Consider the following 15,702-nt stretch of genomic DNA (forward strand, 5'->3'; position numbering starts at 1 on the left):
AGGTCTTCACCACAGTTTAGACTGACCAGATTAAACTTTGTTCACATTATATAAAACGGCTCCTATGGAGCAAAGTCTAGTGTGGTTGGTTTAAGTTGGGTTCATTTTCCTTAGACTGGTCTCCACAAAAAATCTGAACAAATTAATGATACACATGAAAAAAAAAATCCTGCAAAGGTAATTGATGACAGGAGATCGTAACGCTCTTCTAACGATTTGATGGCCATTAATGGAAGAGATTTTTTGGAAGGTGGAAAAATATGAGAGGTAAGAGGAACCAATCATGATATCCTTTTCAGACATTCTCAGTTCTACTTAACACCAAGCTTAAATAGATTAACCATCATATCTTCCTTTTCATTTGCAAGTAAAGGAACAATATCGCTATTAGCTTTTATCTGAAAGCCAACTGTGAGATCCCACATGCACATCTGGCACTCTGTAACTTAGAGAACATACACAGAGGCCTGTTGGAACATTTTCGGGCAATCCTTGTCCGACCCTCGGGATATTGACCCCTCTATCGATCATGGAAAAAAGTGCATTCGCGAAAAAAAAAAAAAAACTTGCATTCACGTGGCTTCTATGAGAAATTAACATAATTCTCGCAAGTGTAAAATCGGGCGACTTCAACAGGAAGTATAAAAATAGACAACTAAGTAGTCCAGTCGGACTACACATAGCTCATGTGTTACCTAAAAAGGTATTTAGAGAACAAAGTGCAGTCTGCTCCGGACTACACCTAGCTCAAGGCTGGTTATAATCAGAAGAAATTAAGAATTAGACGTAGAAGAATAAAACTCACTCATGTTAAGGGGATTCATGAGTGGACTAAGAAACAGGCATCATTTTAATGCTAGAATGACTGGAAATGACTCTGAACCACAAATGAGCTAAATTTAGACCGAGGCTGAGCTGGCTTAGTTTGGTCTGGTCGGACTACGTACAGCTCACGTTACCTAACACCAGTCTTAGGGAACAAAATGTAGTCCGGTCGACCGGCCTACACCTAGCTCACATATCTCGGGCTGCTCTTCATGAGTTGTACTTAAGATCTAGACCTAGAAGAATAAAACCCAGTCCTCTTTTCAAGATGAAATCTCTGCAAGTGGGAAAGAGAGAGGATTGATCGATTGATTGGTAGAACACATGGCACCACAACAACAAGGGCATATGGTGCCGTATAAGCAAAAATACAAGCAGTAGAAACATAAAAACATTAAAAAGCAAAACCCCATACTTAAAACTAGACACCAAAGTAGAAACAAAGGAATCATTAAAGGTGAAGGAGGCCAGCCTCCTTCAGAAATGAAAACAGATCGTTCCCAGGGGTACCAGGCTCTCCCCCAAGCATCGAAGAGAGACAGTAAACACCATCCTCCCCTCGGTGCCTCAATAACAGCCTCAGACGTAAGTCGCCCAAATTGGGACACTCAACCAGGAAATGCCTGACAGTAAGAGGAACCAAACAGTCATCACAGAATGGCTGCATGCCTCCACACATGAGGAACTCATGTGTGAGCTTGGTATGTCCAATGGGAAGGCAAGCGAGAACAGTTTCTAACTTACGAGGCATTGTAAAACAAACTCTCTGAGAGACGAACTTGGTGACTTCCTTTAGCCTGCTGACAGGAACGCGATCCCACCGCAACCGCCTACAAGCACGAACAGCAGACAGTAGTGAAGCGCGTAAATCAGTAGCAGACAGAGGACAAGGAGCACGTACAGATCGCAAAGCCGCAGCCTTAGCTAGTGCATCTACCCTTTCATTACCTATGACACCAACATGTGCGGGAACCCAGCAGAAATCCACTTCCTTCCCCCGACGCCGAATAAGGAACAGCCATTCCAAAATAGCTAAAACTATAGGATGGGAAGAGTTAAAAGAGTCCAGGGCCAAAAGCGCCCCTTGAGAGTTGCTAAAAAACGTAAAATAATTGCTAGGGTGAACAAACATCAACTTCAGGGCTAAAACAATAGCTGATAACTCTGCAGTAAAAATTGAGGCAGCCAAAGGAAGACTACCTCCACGGCTAAAATTGGAAAACACCACTCCAAAACCAACACCAGAGGCGGATTTAGAGCGATCAGTATACTCAGGCACAGATCCACCATGACTAGAAGAATGTTCTAAAAATACCTGTAAAAGACGCTGAGGAGCAACAGAATCCTTTGAGTCTGCAAAAAACCTACAGAAGGATACCTTGGGCAAGATCCATGGCGCAACCCTTGGGATCCAAAGAGGACTGACAGGTACAGTACTGCCGAGAAACCAAACTCCTCCATGATATCCCGAACCCTATAGCCAAACGGACGAGGATTCCGAAGGTGTCTAATATAATACAAAAAACAAGACTGTTGCATCACACACTCACAGACAAGCGAGTCTGGAAGGCGACGAATCCGGAACCAGCACTGTTCTGCAACAAAATGACGCAGTAGATCTAAGGAAGGCACACCAGCTTCCACCAACAAGCTGGGAATTGGAGATGACTGAAAAGCCCCAATTGCAGGGCGAAGACCAGCATGATCGACAGCATCTAGAGTTTTTAGTCTGGACTCTGTGGCAGAGGAGTAGACCTCGCAGCCATATGACAGCTTGGAGGTTACAAAAACCTGAAACAAATACAAGAGCATCCTCTGATCAGCACCCCAAGAGGTATGAGACAGAACCTTCAAGAGATTGAGAGCCTTCATACATGATGTTAAGATTTACCAAGTGTGAAACTCAAGTCAAACTGAAGTCAAACGTCAAGCCCAAGAATTTTGTCTCTTCCACACAATGGAGTCTCCTGCCACAAAGCTGGAGGTCAGGGTCTGGGTGTACCCCTCTCATTTTATAAAAGTACATAGTCACAGTCTTAGAAGGGGAAAAACGAAAACCTTTGAAAGTGGCCCAGGCAGAAATCTTGTCCATGGCAAGTTGCATACGCCGCTCAATAGCAGACATGCAGGAGCCAGAAAACCATATAGCCAAGCCATCCCCATAAAGGGATGAGGATACCCTGGTAGGCACAGTGTCAAGAATACCATTGATGGCCACCGCAAATAGGAAAACACTTAGTACACTCCCCCGTGGGACACCTTCCTCCTGGCACAGTGGCACAGAGAGGGTAGAACCCACATGGGCCTGAAACACACGATCAGTCAAGAATTCTCTAAGCAACACAGGCAGGCGACCACGTAAACCAAAGGCATGAAGTTGTTGGAGGATGCCATGGAGCCAGGCAGTGTCATAAACATTCTCATGGTCAAAACACAGCCAACAGATGTTGCTTAGAGGAAAAAGCTTCACAGATTGATGCTTCGAGCCTGATAAGGTTGTCGTAAGTGCACCGTAATCTTCGGAAGCCACTCTGCGAAGGAGAGAGAAAGCAACCTTTCTCCATAAACCACACAAGCCTGACATTGACTATATTTTCAAATAGTTTGCACATGCATGATGTCAAACTAATGAGGCGATAGTTGGAGATAAGGGAATGGTCCTTACCAGGCTTTGGAATGAGAAGGACAATACCCAACTTCCAACTCTTGGGAACAGAGCCCTAACTCCAAATCCTGTTATAAAGGTCCAATAAAAACTGAACTGAATCAGTCGGCAGATGACGTGGTATAGTGTATGAAATGTCATCAGGCCCAGGAGCAGTGTCACCACACTCCAAGAGGGCAGCACGCAGCTCAAGGAGGTTAAAGTCTAAATTATATGGCTCTCCACCACGAAAGTGAAAGTCAAGACCCAGCCTCTCCTGATTCCTACGAAAGCTAGCATACGGCCTAGAAAGATCCTTTTTTGTGACAGCACAAAACTGATTTGCAAAAGCAGAGGCTACAGCATCTGGTGCAGACACAAGTTTTCCATGAAGTCGTAATACTGGTGAGGAGGGGGGCGTGAACCTACCAGAAATCTTGCCTACCTTTTTCCACGCACTAGGCACTGGAGTAGAGGACGTAATTGTAGAAACATACGACTTCCACGAGTTTCGGTGAGCATTCTTCATTACCCATCTATAGTGAGCACGTGCTTTGTGAAACTGTATTTTTAGAAAAACAACATCACGATTGGCAAAATACCGACGGACAGCTGCTTTGTAAGCTCCCTTTGCCATGGAGCAGTCATTATTCCACCATGGCACAGGTCTCCGGGAAAAAACACCAGAAGTCCGTGGGATGGAATGAACCCCTGCTGAGAAAATGGTCTTAGTAAAATAACATTCGGCATCATCGATAGTTGAAAAATCGGTAACCCTGTTGGCAAATACACATAGTTTCTCAAAGAGAGAAAAAGCAGCCCTGTCCAGACACCAGCGTGGCATACGGGCTGCAGGAACAGAGCGAGTAGGCTGGACCATTACAGGATAATGGTCACTACCATGTAGATCATCCAAAACCTCCCAAGAAAAATCAAGGGCACAGTCAGAGGAGGAGATGGTAAGGTCAATGACAGAATACGTGCCAGTCTGAACATGAAAATGGGTCGGCCTCCCATCATTTAGGACAACCAAATCTAAATCCCCAACCAAAGAGGCAAGAAGATCACCCCAGGAATTTGAAAGTGAGTCACCCCACAAAGGATGGCGGCCATAAAGGTCACCAAGGAGTAGGAAAGGGGGTGAAAGTTGGCTGAAAAGGGTTTCTAGATCAGCACGCAGAACAGGAACGGAAGGTGGAAGGTACAGACAACAGATGGTATAGCACCTCCCAAAGTGCATCTGTACTGCTAGAACTTGAAAGAGGGACTGAATCTCAAAGGAAATAAAGGGGACATCAGAATGGCACAAAATTGCACATCCATCACTGTGACCACCGGAGGAGATGCGTGGAAGACCTCATACCCCCTAACAGAAGGGAACTGTCTGTCCCCCACCATTGTCACCTGAAGACAGACACAGAGCGGGTTCAGAGCAGAGAGTAATAACTGCAATTCCTCCCAATTTGCCATGGCACCTCTACAATTCCACTGAAGACAGATTGGTACCGATTGAGCCATATTGATTAGTATTAAATATTATGAACTGAGAAACACCAAGGCTAAGTAGCAACCTCGTTGGGAAGGGAGTGAAAGCCCTTCTTCCTAGGCGTGGAGCTCTGCCTCACCAACCGAGAAGACAATGAAGATTTAGTTTCCATGGGTGGAAGTACCCTTACCCCAAGACACGTCTAGCCCGAAGCACAGAGACCTTCTTGGAAGACCCACTTGCCCCGTCCACACACCCACGTGATGGTTCAGCTGGCGCTTCGGGGCCAACTGAACCCCCTCCCCAACCGAATCTACCAAAGATTGGCAGCTGGGTGACAGATCTGAGGGAGCAAGCGACTGAGGTCTTTGAGTATCTAAAAACCCAGGCCCCACCACACCTGAGCAAGAGGCAGGGACTGGAATCCTGGAAGGGTCATCATTAACACCCACAGACTTAGACGCCACCTCTGGCTGGGTTGTCGAGCAAAGAGCCCCCTCAGAATCCTCATTTGGTACAGAAGTTTGAACCTTAGAAGGAAGGGAGTCACCCAAAAACTCCTCACTCCTCACGTGTTTGAGGTTGGCAGATGCAACCTCCATCTCTGCACCAGAACTTAAAGCATTAGAAACTGTAGTGGCACACTGTAAAGAAGAGTGAACAACACTAGCAGGGCGAGCAGATGGTACAGGAGCAGTAGTCGGTACGGGGGTAGCAGCCGATACAGGACTATGAGAGACCCTGTTTTTTTTTGGATATGTCAGGACAAGGAGAAGCATCGTCATGGACGTCTGCCACCACCACAGAAGAGTGTCGATCCTCTGTCATTAAAATGGGGGCAGAAACATTAGTTGCAGGAGGCGGGTTACCAACCACCTCACAAGCAACAGGAGCCTCAGCAACATCAGTCTGCAAATCACAGGAGAGAGGAGCAGTAGATGGCACAGATTGAGGCAGAGTCCTAGACACAGGATGCCGCAGCGATGCACTGGAGAGGGCAGAGGCATAAGAAACTCCGGGCTGGAAATATCGAGTCTGGGCTCTTCTTCTTGCCTCAGGAAAGGAAACCTTGTCATGGGTACGTATAGACAAAATCTCTTTCTCAAAAGCATAACGAGGACAGTGCTGAGAGGAGGCAGCATGGGCACCCCCACAATGGCAGCATTTAGTAGGCGCCTGACAGTCACCAGCATGGGAGGAGCGACCACAAGAAACACATACACCAAGAAGGCCAGCTTGCATATGGCGACAAGAGTGGCTAACATGCCCATACCCCTGACAGTGAAAACATCTCTTTGGGGATGGAACGTAGGGCTTCACAGGAAGAGATAACCAGGCAAGTTTCACCAAATCAGGCAACGTTAATCGGTCAAATGTCAGGAAAAGCGTCGGAGTTGGTGTCAGAAAACCCTCAATCTTCTTGTGCACCCTGTAAACGTTGACAACACCCGAAGAGCTTAGTTCCTCCAACAACCGTGTCTCTGGGTATCGAAGGAGTTCCCGGGAGTAAATGACTCCCTTACACTGGTTAAAGGTGGCGTGGGGTGCACAAGTCAAACTGGTGCCAGATACAGAGGTCAGTGACTGTAGACGGGAGGTCTCTTCTGGGGAGGACACCTCAATAAGGAGGCTACCATCCCATTGGGACGAGACCACAGGTTCTCGACCACAAGTAGACACAATGGCAGGGTGCAAGTCGAAAATATCAATATCTAACACTGAGCCACCCGCAGAGGGTTTCAGCACCAGATGCTTTGAATAATTTACTTGCACCGTGCTTTCCAGGCTGAACCCCAGAGCCAAACCAGCCTGACGTGACTTCCCCCTTGTCCCAGTTGAATGCTGGGGCAGATGGGAAAGTCCCTGGGGGCCAGGAACAGCTCCAGAGTGGCAATGACAGAGTCGGATCCTAAAGAGCGTCCAGGGGCAGTTGCCACGTCAACAGCATTTTTTTTTTATTGAAGATGCCATATATTCAAAAATAAACTTCATTCCCCCACCCCTCCACCCACCATGAAGCCCAACAGTGGGAGGTCGTATGCAAGGGACAACACCACTGGTGACCCCAGTGGTAGCGGGAGAGTATACGCAGGTAACCACTGGGGGACCTTGGCAAGGGTGACTCCAGGACGATAGGAGCCACCAGGTCCCCCAGTGCCCTCTTGACCCTAGCCAACGTATGACCAGCCGATTGACCTGATCGGGCCCAACCAGGCCGCCGTATAGCCGGAATAAGGGACCAAAAAGGTGTATTGTTAGCTGCAGGGCGCATTGTGCAGCATCGCTCAACCCCCAGGACTCTCGTCTCCCAGCATTACGGGACGCCACGCACGGCAAACACGTGGGGAGGCAACAGTCCCGCCCTAGATGGCAAATGGGCAGGGACTAACATCACCAGCAGGCCACCTCCACCAGTGATGTAGGGGGTGCTTGGTCCACAATACCGACAAATGCCGAACCCTACAAAGGTAGGCAGGCCTCCAAGGTAGGTGGCACTGCCAGCCACGCTTCAAGCCCCGCCACCACGTCAAGGTGACCCCCATCAGCTGGGACATGAAAGACAAGGTTATGAAAAACATCACAGGCGTCACTGATGTTATAAAAAAATGTTGAGATATAGCAATAATAAAACGATATTAAGAAACCTCGTGGCTACAAATGGGTGGTGGTTCCCTAAATGGAGCTAAAGTAATTCAGTCATGTGGTTTCATCAGAGCCGGAAATGCCAGAAACCCTGCAGTCCATCTTTGCCGCATTCAAATAAACGTTTTGCCGAAAAATATCCACTCTGGTGAATAGATTCACGTATGACAATAGCACTTGACGAATTCCTATTTCAACATGCAATATTTTGTTTCAGACTGAAGAATCATTTGACGAAAAGTGGTATGCGACTGTTTTTTAACTGGAAGATACTTTCAGTAAATCATAGCAAAATAATCCAAGAAAATATCACGAGTTTGTCTTTCAGGCATTTTCTTCGTTTGTGATCGAGGTGTCATCATAATTATTATGAATTTTGGTATATGCTTAAGGAGTTAATTCCAGAACTGCCAGTGCCTAGTATCATAGCGAAGTATATTGTGTTCATGTGAACGATTACTTACCTAGCGTAGGAGTTAACAAGTAGGTTAATAAGGACCATTACCGAAAAAAATATTAATAAAAAAATCTCAACATTGCTTTCACTGTATCTCTCTCTCTCTCTCTCTATATATATATATATATATATATATATATATATATATATATATATATATATATATATATATATATATATATATATATATATATATATATATATATATATATATATATATATATATATATATATATATATATATATATATATATATATATATATATATCCATTGGAACCCGGAGCTGCTGGGCGAGGCATTGCACTGCGAGGGCACTAAGCGTGCCACTCTCCGCCTATCGGCTCAAGGTCGCAAAGCTCATAGGTCCCTACCCAGGGGTTCCCTAGTTTATCAAGACTTGAAAATTCCCAGCTTTGTCCAATGCTCTGGATACTGGGCTCCAATGGAACTCGCTTCCCCAGAGTTTTTTTCCTCCAAATTTCAACCCACAACTGTTCAAGTCTAACTGTTACAGATATTTTATGAATAGAGGACACCAGTAATCTGGTGTATGGATTATTGTTTTTTCCCCATTTGTTTTTCCTTCCTCCGTTCTGTTATTAAAAAAAAAATAAAGATAGATAGATAGATATAGATATAGGTATACATTTATACAAATGCTCGAGGGCCCTTCAGGCCCTGTTCCACTTGCTCCTGCGGAGGGGTCTCGCGCTGCACGCTCGCTTTCTAGTGCTTCTCACTCGTTTCCTCGCGCTTCGCATGCGCGTTGCGATCATTTCAGGTAATCTGAGTCACGTTTATGTGCTGTTCTAGTCTAACGTTGTCACTATCGGTCGTCAAGGCGACATCGAAGAGCCTATGATGGTCCATTTATGTGCTGTTCTAGTCTAATGTTGTCACTTGGATTTTTTGCAGCTAACCAACTGATCGTGTTATTTACAGCGTCGGGAATGGAACCCAAGTAGTCCGAACGCAAGTCCGAAATACACACGTAGACACATGGCTACTGCTATTGTATATTAAATGTGGCTATGGGCAAAATATTCAATGGAGATCCTATGCCGGGCTCTGGGAGCTTCGTTTTTTGGTCAAAATGTGATCGCTCATTGAATATAGTAAAAGTTTTTCAATCGCAATGGGACCAAGTTTTTTCACATCAGTGAGTTTTTTGCGATTATTGTGCCAGTTTTGGTGCCATTTGAATGTGTAGTTTCGGATGCCCAAAATACTGTACACACACACACACACACACACACACACACACACACACACACGGCTACTCCTATAGTATATTAGATATTTAGATACATATATTTTATGAAATATATATATATATATATATATATATATATATATATATATATATATATATATACACACACACACACACACACACACACACACACAGATTGATCGATTGATAGGTAGACAGATAAAGATAGATGCAGATATAGGTATTGATATATATAATGTATTTATTTACATATGTAAAACGCATATATAATATATATATATATATATTTTTTATATATATATATATATATATATATATATATATATATATATATATATATTATATCTATCTATCTATCTATCTATCTATATCTATCTCTATATCTCTATATATATATACAGTACACTATATATATATATATATATATATATATATATATATATATATATATATATATATACATTTATATACATATATATACATATATATATACATATATATATATATATATATATATATATATATATATATATATATATATATATATATATATACATATTTATATACATATATATACATATATATATGTATATATATATATATATATATATATATATATATATATATATGTATATATAATATGTATACATATGTATATATATATATATATGTATATATATTTGCATATATATGTATATATATACATACATATATATATATATATATATATATATATATATATATATATATATATATATATATATATATATATATATATATATATATATATATATATATATATATATATATATATATATATATATATATGCTTGTTAGTGAGTCCGGAAGTACAGCAGTGTGTGATTGAATGGAAGGAGGTGTCATCGAGACTGATGTGGGTGAAAGCGAAATTTGAACGTGAGTTGTGGGTGTTTGTGAGTGCACATGGGCCTGGTAGTGAAAGGGATGAAGAAGAGAGGGAGTCTTTCTGGAATGATGTTGATGAGTGTCTGTAGAGTCTTGGAGCGAATGTGAATGTGGTAATGATGGGAGATCTGAATGCTAGAGTGGGAAATGTAGCAGTTGAAGGTGTAGTTGGTATGCATGGTGTGTCCTGGAAGAAATGAAAATGGGGAACGAATGATAGGGATGTGTGTTGAGCGAGAGATGGTGATTGGAAATACGCTGTTTGAGAAGAAAGATTTTTATAAGTATACATGGGTGAGACAGGAGGGTGGAAGGGTTGTTGATAGAGCTTTGATGGAGTATGTGGTTGTGTCTAGGAATGTAATAGGAAGATTGTTGGATGTGAGAGTTCTGAGAGGGGAGGGTGGAGGTATGTCTGACCACTACCTGGTGGAGGGAAAGTTAAGAGTAGGTAAGAGATGGGTGAGAGCTAGAAGGGTTAGGTGTGGCAGGGAGGTTTTGAAAGTGAGTGAGTTGGATAAAAGAGAGAAAAAGACTGAGTATCAGGAGAAATTGAAAGATGAGTGGAACGCAGTGAAAGATCAGGAAAATGGCAGTGTGGAGGAGGAATGGCAGTTGTTTAAGAGTGCTATGGTGGGGCATGCAGAAGAGGTGTGTGGTTTGAGACGTGTGGGTGGTGGTGTAAGAAAAGGAAGTGAATGGTGGTGCGAGGAAGTAAGTATGGCTGTGGCTGAGAAGAGACGTGCATATGAAGTGTGGCTGCAGAGGAAGGATGAGATGTCATATGAAAGGTATAAGGAAAAGGGGAATAGGGCGAAAAGGGCTGTGCGTGATGCTAAAGTGGCAGCAGATGAGTGGTGGGGTAGGCGGCTGACAGAGAATTTTCAATAGCATAAGAAAATGTTTTGGAAGGAGGTGAAAAAGATGCGAAAAGGAGAGTCTGGGAAGGAATAACGAGTAAAAGCAGAGGATGGAAGGATGTTAAATGAGATGGATGCAGTAAGGAAGAGATGGGCAGAGTATTTTGAAAGATTGTTAAATGTAGAGGGGGAAAGGGTGGCTGAGATTGTGGCGGATGGAAGGGTACAAGGAATAAATGTGTTGGGAGAGTTAAATGATTCTTTGATCACGAAGGAGGAAGTGGAGAAGGCAGTAAAGGAGATGAAAACAGGGGAAAGCTGCAAGTATGGATGGGTGTGCTGTGGAATGCCTGAAGGGTGGTGGAGTGACTATCGTTGACTGGTTAGTAAGATTGTTGAATGTGTGCTTTGTGAAAGGTATGGTGCCAGTTGACTGGGCAAGTGCTTGTGTGGTCCCATTGTATAAAGGCAGGGGTGATAAGTATGAATGTTCTAGCTTTAGGGGTATAAGTCTGTTGAGTGTTGTAGGTAATGTTTATGGTAGAGTGTTAATTATGAGAGTTAGAGAGGGTACAGAGGGAGTGATTGGTGATGAACAGTGTGGCTTTAGGAAAGGGAAGGGATGCGTGGATCAGGTGTTTGCTGTGAGACAAGTGTGTGAAAAGTATTTAGCGAAAGGCAAGGATGTGTTTTGTGCATTCATGAATTTAGAGAAAGCGTATGATAGAATTGATTGGGAGGTTTTGTGGACTGTTTTAAGATTGTATGGACTTGATGGTAGGTTACTAAAAGTGGTGAAAAGTTTTTATGTAAATAGTAGAACGTGTGTAAGAGTGAGAAATGCTGTGAGTGATTGGTTTCCCGTGAGAGTGGGTCTGCTACAGGGATGTGTGATGTCGCCTTGGTTGTTTAATATTTACATGGATGGTGTTGTAAGGGAGGTGAATGCAAGAGTTTTAGTTGGAGGTCTGAATCTGGTGAATGTTGATGGTGGAGAGTGGAATTTGAAGCAGCTGCTGTTTGCAGATGATACTGCGCTGGTGGCTGATTCAGAGGAGAGATTGAGACAGTTGGTAGGGGAGTTTGGAAGGGTGTGTGAAAGGAGGAAATTGAAAGTAAATGAGAATAAGAGTAAAGTGATGAAGTGTATGAGGTTGGTAGATGGTAGGGGGATGAATATAGTTTTGGATGGCGAGTTGCTTGAGGAGGTAGAGTGTTTTAAATATCTAGGGTCACATGTTGCTGTGGATGGAAGAATAGATGCAGAAATGAAATTTAGAAAGAATGAAGTAGGAAAGGTGCTGGGAGGAATGAAAAAAGTGTTTAGATGTCGTTCGTTTAGAATGGATGTAAAGAGAAGGCTGTATGAGGATGTTGTGGTACCGACTGCATTATATGGGGCTGAAACATGGAATATGGGTGTAGCAGAAAGGAAAAGTTTGAATGTAATAGAGATGAGGTGTCTGAGGAGTATGTGTGGAGTGACGCGTATCGATCGAGTGCAAAATGATGAAGTGCGAAGGAGAACTGGAGTTGTTCGGGAGATGGCTGGTAGAGTTGAGCAGAGGGTGTTGCGATGGTTTGGGAACATGGAGAGAATGGATAATGAGCCATTGGTGAAAAAGATAACTACTGTACATCTGATGTGAGGGGTGTAAGGCTGAGAGGAGGACCACGAATAGGATGGATGGACAGTGTGAAGAGAGCGCTGGATGCGAGAGAGATGTCTGTTGAGCAAGGAAGAGTGGCTGTGCATGACAGAAATAAATTGAGAGAAACTGTGAATGAATAAGTGATGACGCAGCCCTGAGGGGATATTCTCCCCCATTTGGCCTGATCAGCTAGTCAGGTCAGGTGCGGGTAAGGGGATGGGTCTGTTATGATGTGGCAGGGGTAAACTAGCTCTGCTGTCGGGCCCTGCTGCGGATGTCACTGATTGCATTGCGCAGTTGACCCTTGTGCGGTATGGTGCGGTGAGGATCTGTCTGTTCTCCCCTTTGGGGCTAAGATGCGATTGAATGTGTTTGAATGGATGACTAAATAGGGAGTGTGTCGTCCTGTCTCAGCTACCTCCCTTTCCTTGAGGAAAGCAGCCTAGGTATATAGATAGATAGATATACATATATATATATATATATATATATTTATTTATTTATTTATTTATAATATATATATATATATATATATATATATATATATATATATATATATATATATATATATATATATATATATATACACACACACACATATATATCTGTGTACCTATCTATGTATCTATCTATTATATATATATACATATATATACATACAAGCGCTCGTGGGCGCTTCAGGACCTGTCTCACTTGCTCCTGCGGATGTTGCTTGCGCTGCATGCTCGCTTTCTAGTGCTTTGCACTGATTTCCTCATGCTTCGCGCTCGTTTCCTCGCGCTTTGCAGGTCCGTTGCGATCAATTCAGGTAATCCGAGTCACATTTATGAGCTATTCTTGTCTAACGTTGTCACTATCGGCCGTCAATGTGACATCAAAGGGCCCATGATGATCTGTGTATGTGTAACTTGCAATACTTTGGTGATAGAAACTCCGTGTACAACAGCTAGTTAAGGAGTTTATTACGAGCTCACAAGAAAATAGTCTGCCCTTCTTGAGTGTCTGCTCTGAACTGACGCAGTAGTGCCTTCTCCCAGGCTTGGACTCTGGGAAAGCGTGCTAGGTCAGCAAGTTTAGTGGGGGCATGTATGCATTGGGGGGGGGGGCATATATACATCGGGGGTAGACATATTGTAGGGGGGGTACACTACTCCCCCGGGTAGCTGAGATGGTGTCTCCTGACACCAGGAGGTATATGGTGTATGATTATATTGCTAAGGCAGGGTCGGGGAGGTTTGTACAAGGGATAAGTATGATACAGGGGCAGTAGGGGAGACATGGCCATGTTTAGGGGAGGGAATTAGAAGGATATATACATATAAGATATGCAAGGATTAATAGGTATGTGTCCAGTAAGGGTCAAAGTTATACATAGATATTAATGGGGATTATACAATAATATCTTGATAAATGATAAACAAGGAGTAGATATGAGAGTTCTTTTGTTGTTCTTCGTTCATTTTTTTTTTTTTTTTTTTGCTAGTTTCTGTAGGATACACTGTCACTCAATAATGCATTAAAGAAATACCATCATGTTCTAGTAGGAAGAGTTCTGTTCACAGTTTGGTTAATTGTCAGATGGCATTGGTAGTCACTGAATGTGAGGGCATTAAGTACGGTGAGTTTCTACATCATGTGTAGGGCGTACTATGCCTGTAGCGACTCTGATTTCTTGGAGTCGGCGTTCCATTTTCCTGACAACAATGCACTGCACATATGATGAGTAGAAAACCTATGAAAGCGATAACCACAGGGGGAAACACAACTGTTGGATGAACCCATGAACGGCTAAAGGCCAGAGAAAATTGATCCATAATGAAGTCACTGTCATTGAGGAATGTTAGCATGTGCAAGTTGGGGGAGGTGACGGTTATGTTGGCAGATGGTAGGGTTGAAGGCATGTCGATTGGTTGAAAGATGTCATAGGAGTGTTTACAGACAGCTTGGTGATAGCGAGTGGCGTAAGTGATGACGGACTCTGATTTGACGGTACAATAGTCTGGTGCTTTGTAGAGACCACTAGCCAGGACGGATCGAACCGAATAACCAGGACACATGATTGTGACAGAGATGGGAACAGTAAAGAAGAAGTACTGGACATGGGTGAGGTGAGCATAGTGGACCGGGAGTTCAGGAGTTGGTACAAAGGAACAGGCTGAGTAGATGGAATGGTTGCGAACTAAAGCAGACTCACAGGGTGTGGCGCTGCTAGGGAAGATAGCGAAAAGGTGGGCAGCACAGAGACGAGAGGTCGGAGTAAGGGAGGAACATTTCTGGAGGTCTGTAGAAGAAAGGAAGGCAACTGAAAGATGATCATGGGAGAGGAGGAAATATTCTGAAGGAACAGATACCTGTAACAAGGAGGTGTTGAGGAGGAAAGGGAATGGAATGATGTGGAAAAGGTTAAAGGTTATGGCAGAACGGAGAGGAATATGGACGACGACGTAGTTGGTGAGAAGAGTGGCTTCGAGAACAGGATAATAATATTCGAGGGAGGAGTAGGGGAGGACCTGGGATTGACCGAAGGTGGAGTGAGCCCATCCCAGGACAGAACGGAGAGCTGAGACAGGTACTTAGTCGGCAGTGACAGGTCCATTTATAGCATCAACCAGGATACGAACCAAGGTAAGAGACTTGAGACAGGAGAGAGTCAATGGCCAGTTGGAGATTATCCATGTTGAGTTTGAGGTAGAAGAACTGAGAGATAACGTTGAGATCTGAAAGGTGTTGTCGTAAGATATCGGTGAAGTTGTTTAGAGTGGACATTACTTCATTTAGGTGGGCCGTAATCTTCTGTAACATAGTGTGTTGGATTTTGATGACTCGGCATTGGGATTCTAGGGCTGAAGCTAAATGAGCGAGATCAGATTTGAAGCCAGAAATGTCACGGGCTGTAGCAACGCCAGACAAACCACTTAGAATCTCACCTCTGAAGTCGAAGAGACCTCGTTTCACACGTTACGACCAATGGGT

General features: G+C 43.4%; 1 protein-coding gene across 1 annotated transcript; it reads right to left on the reverse strand.

Moving 5' to 3' along the window:
* Positions 1-5,684: 5,684 nt before the first annotated feature.
* On the reverse strand, positions 5,685-13,452 carry LOC145413227 (uncharacterized). The gene is made up of 2 exons (XM_080282959.1): positions 13,390-13,452; positions 5,685-6,818 (listed from the first exon to the last, which is right to left on the reverse strand). The coding sequence occupies exons 1-2, from the start codon at positions 13,450-13,452 to the stop codon at positions 5,685-5,687; spliced, it is 1,197 nt and encodes a 398-aa protein (XP_080139085.1).
* Between the last annotated feature and the right edge of the window lie 2,250 nt (positions 13,453-15,702).

The sequence above is a fragment of the Coenobita brevimanus genome, chromosome 95 (assembly GCF_032717465.1).
Source record: "Coenobita brevimanus isolate Jiangsu-jjx chromosome 95, ASM3271746v2, whole genome shotgun sequence".
Classification (NCBI taxonomy): domain Eukaryota; kingdom Metazoa; phylum Arthropoda; class Malacostraca; order Decapoda; family Coenobitidae; genus Coenobita; species Coenobita brevimanus.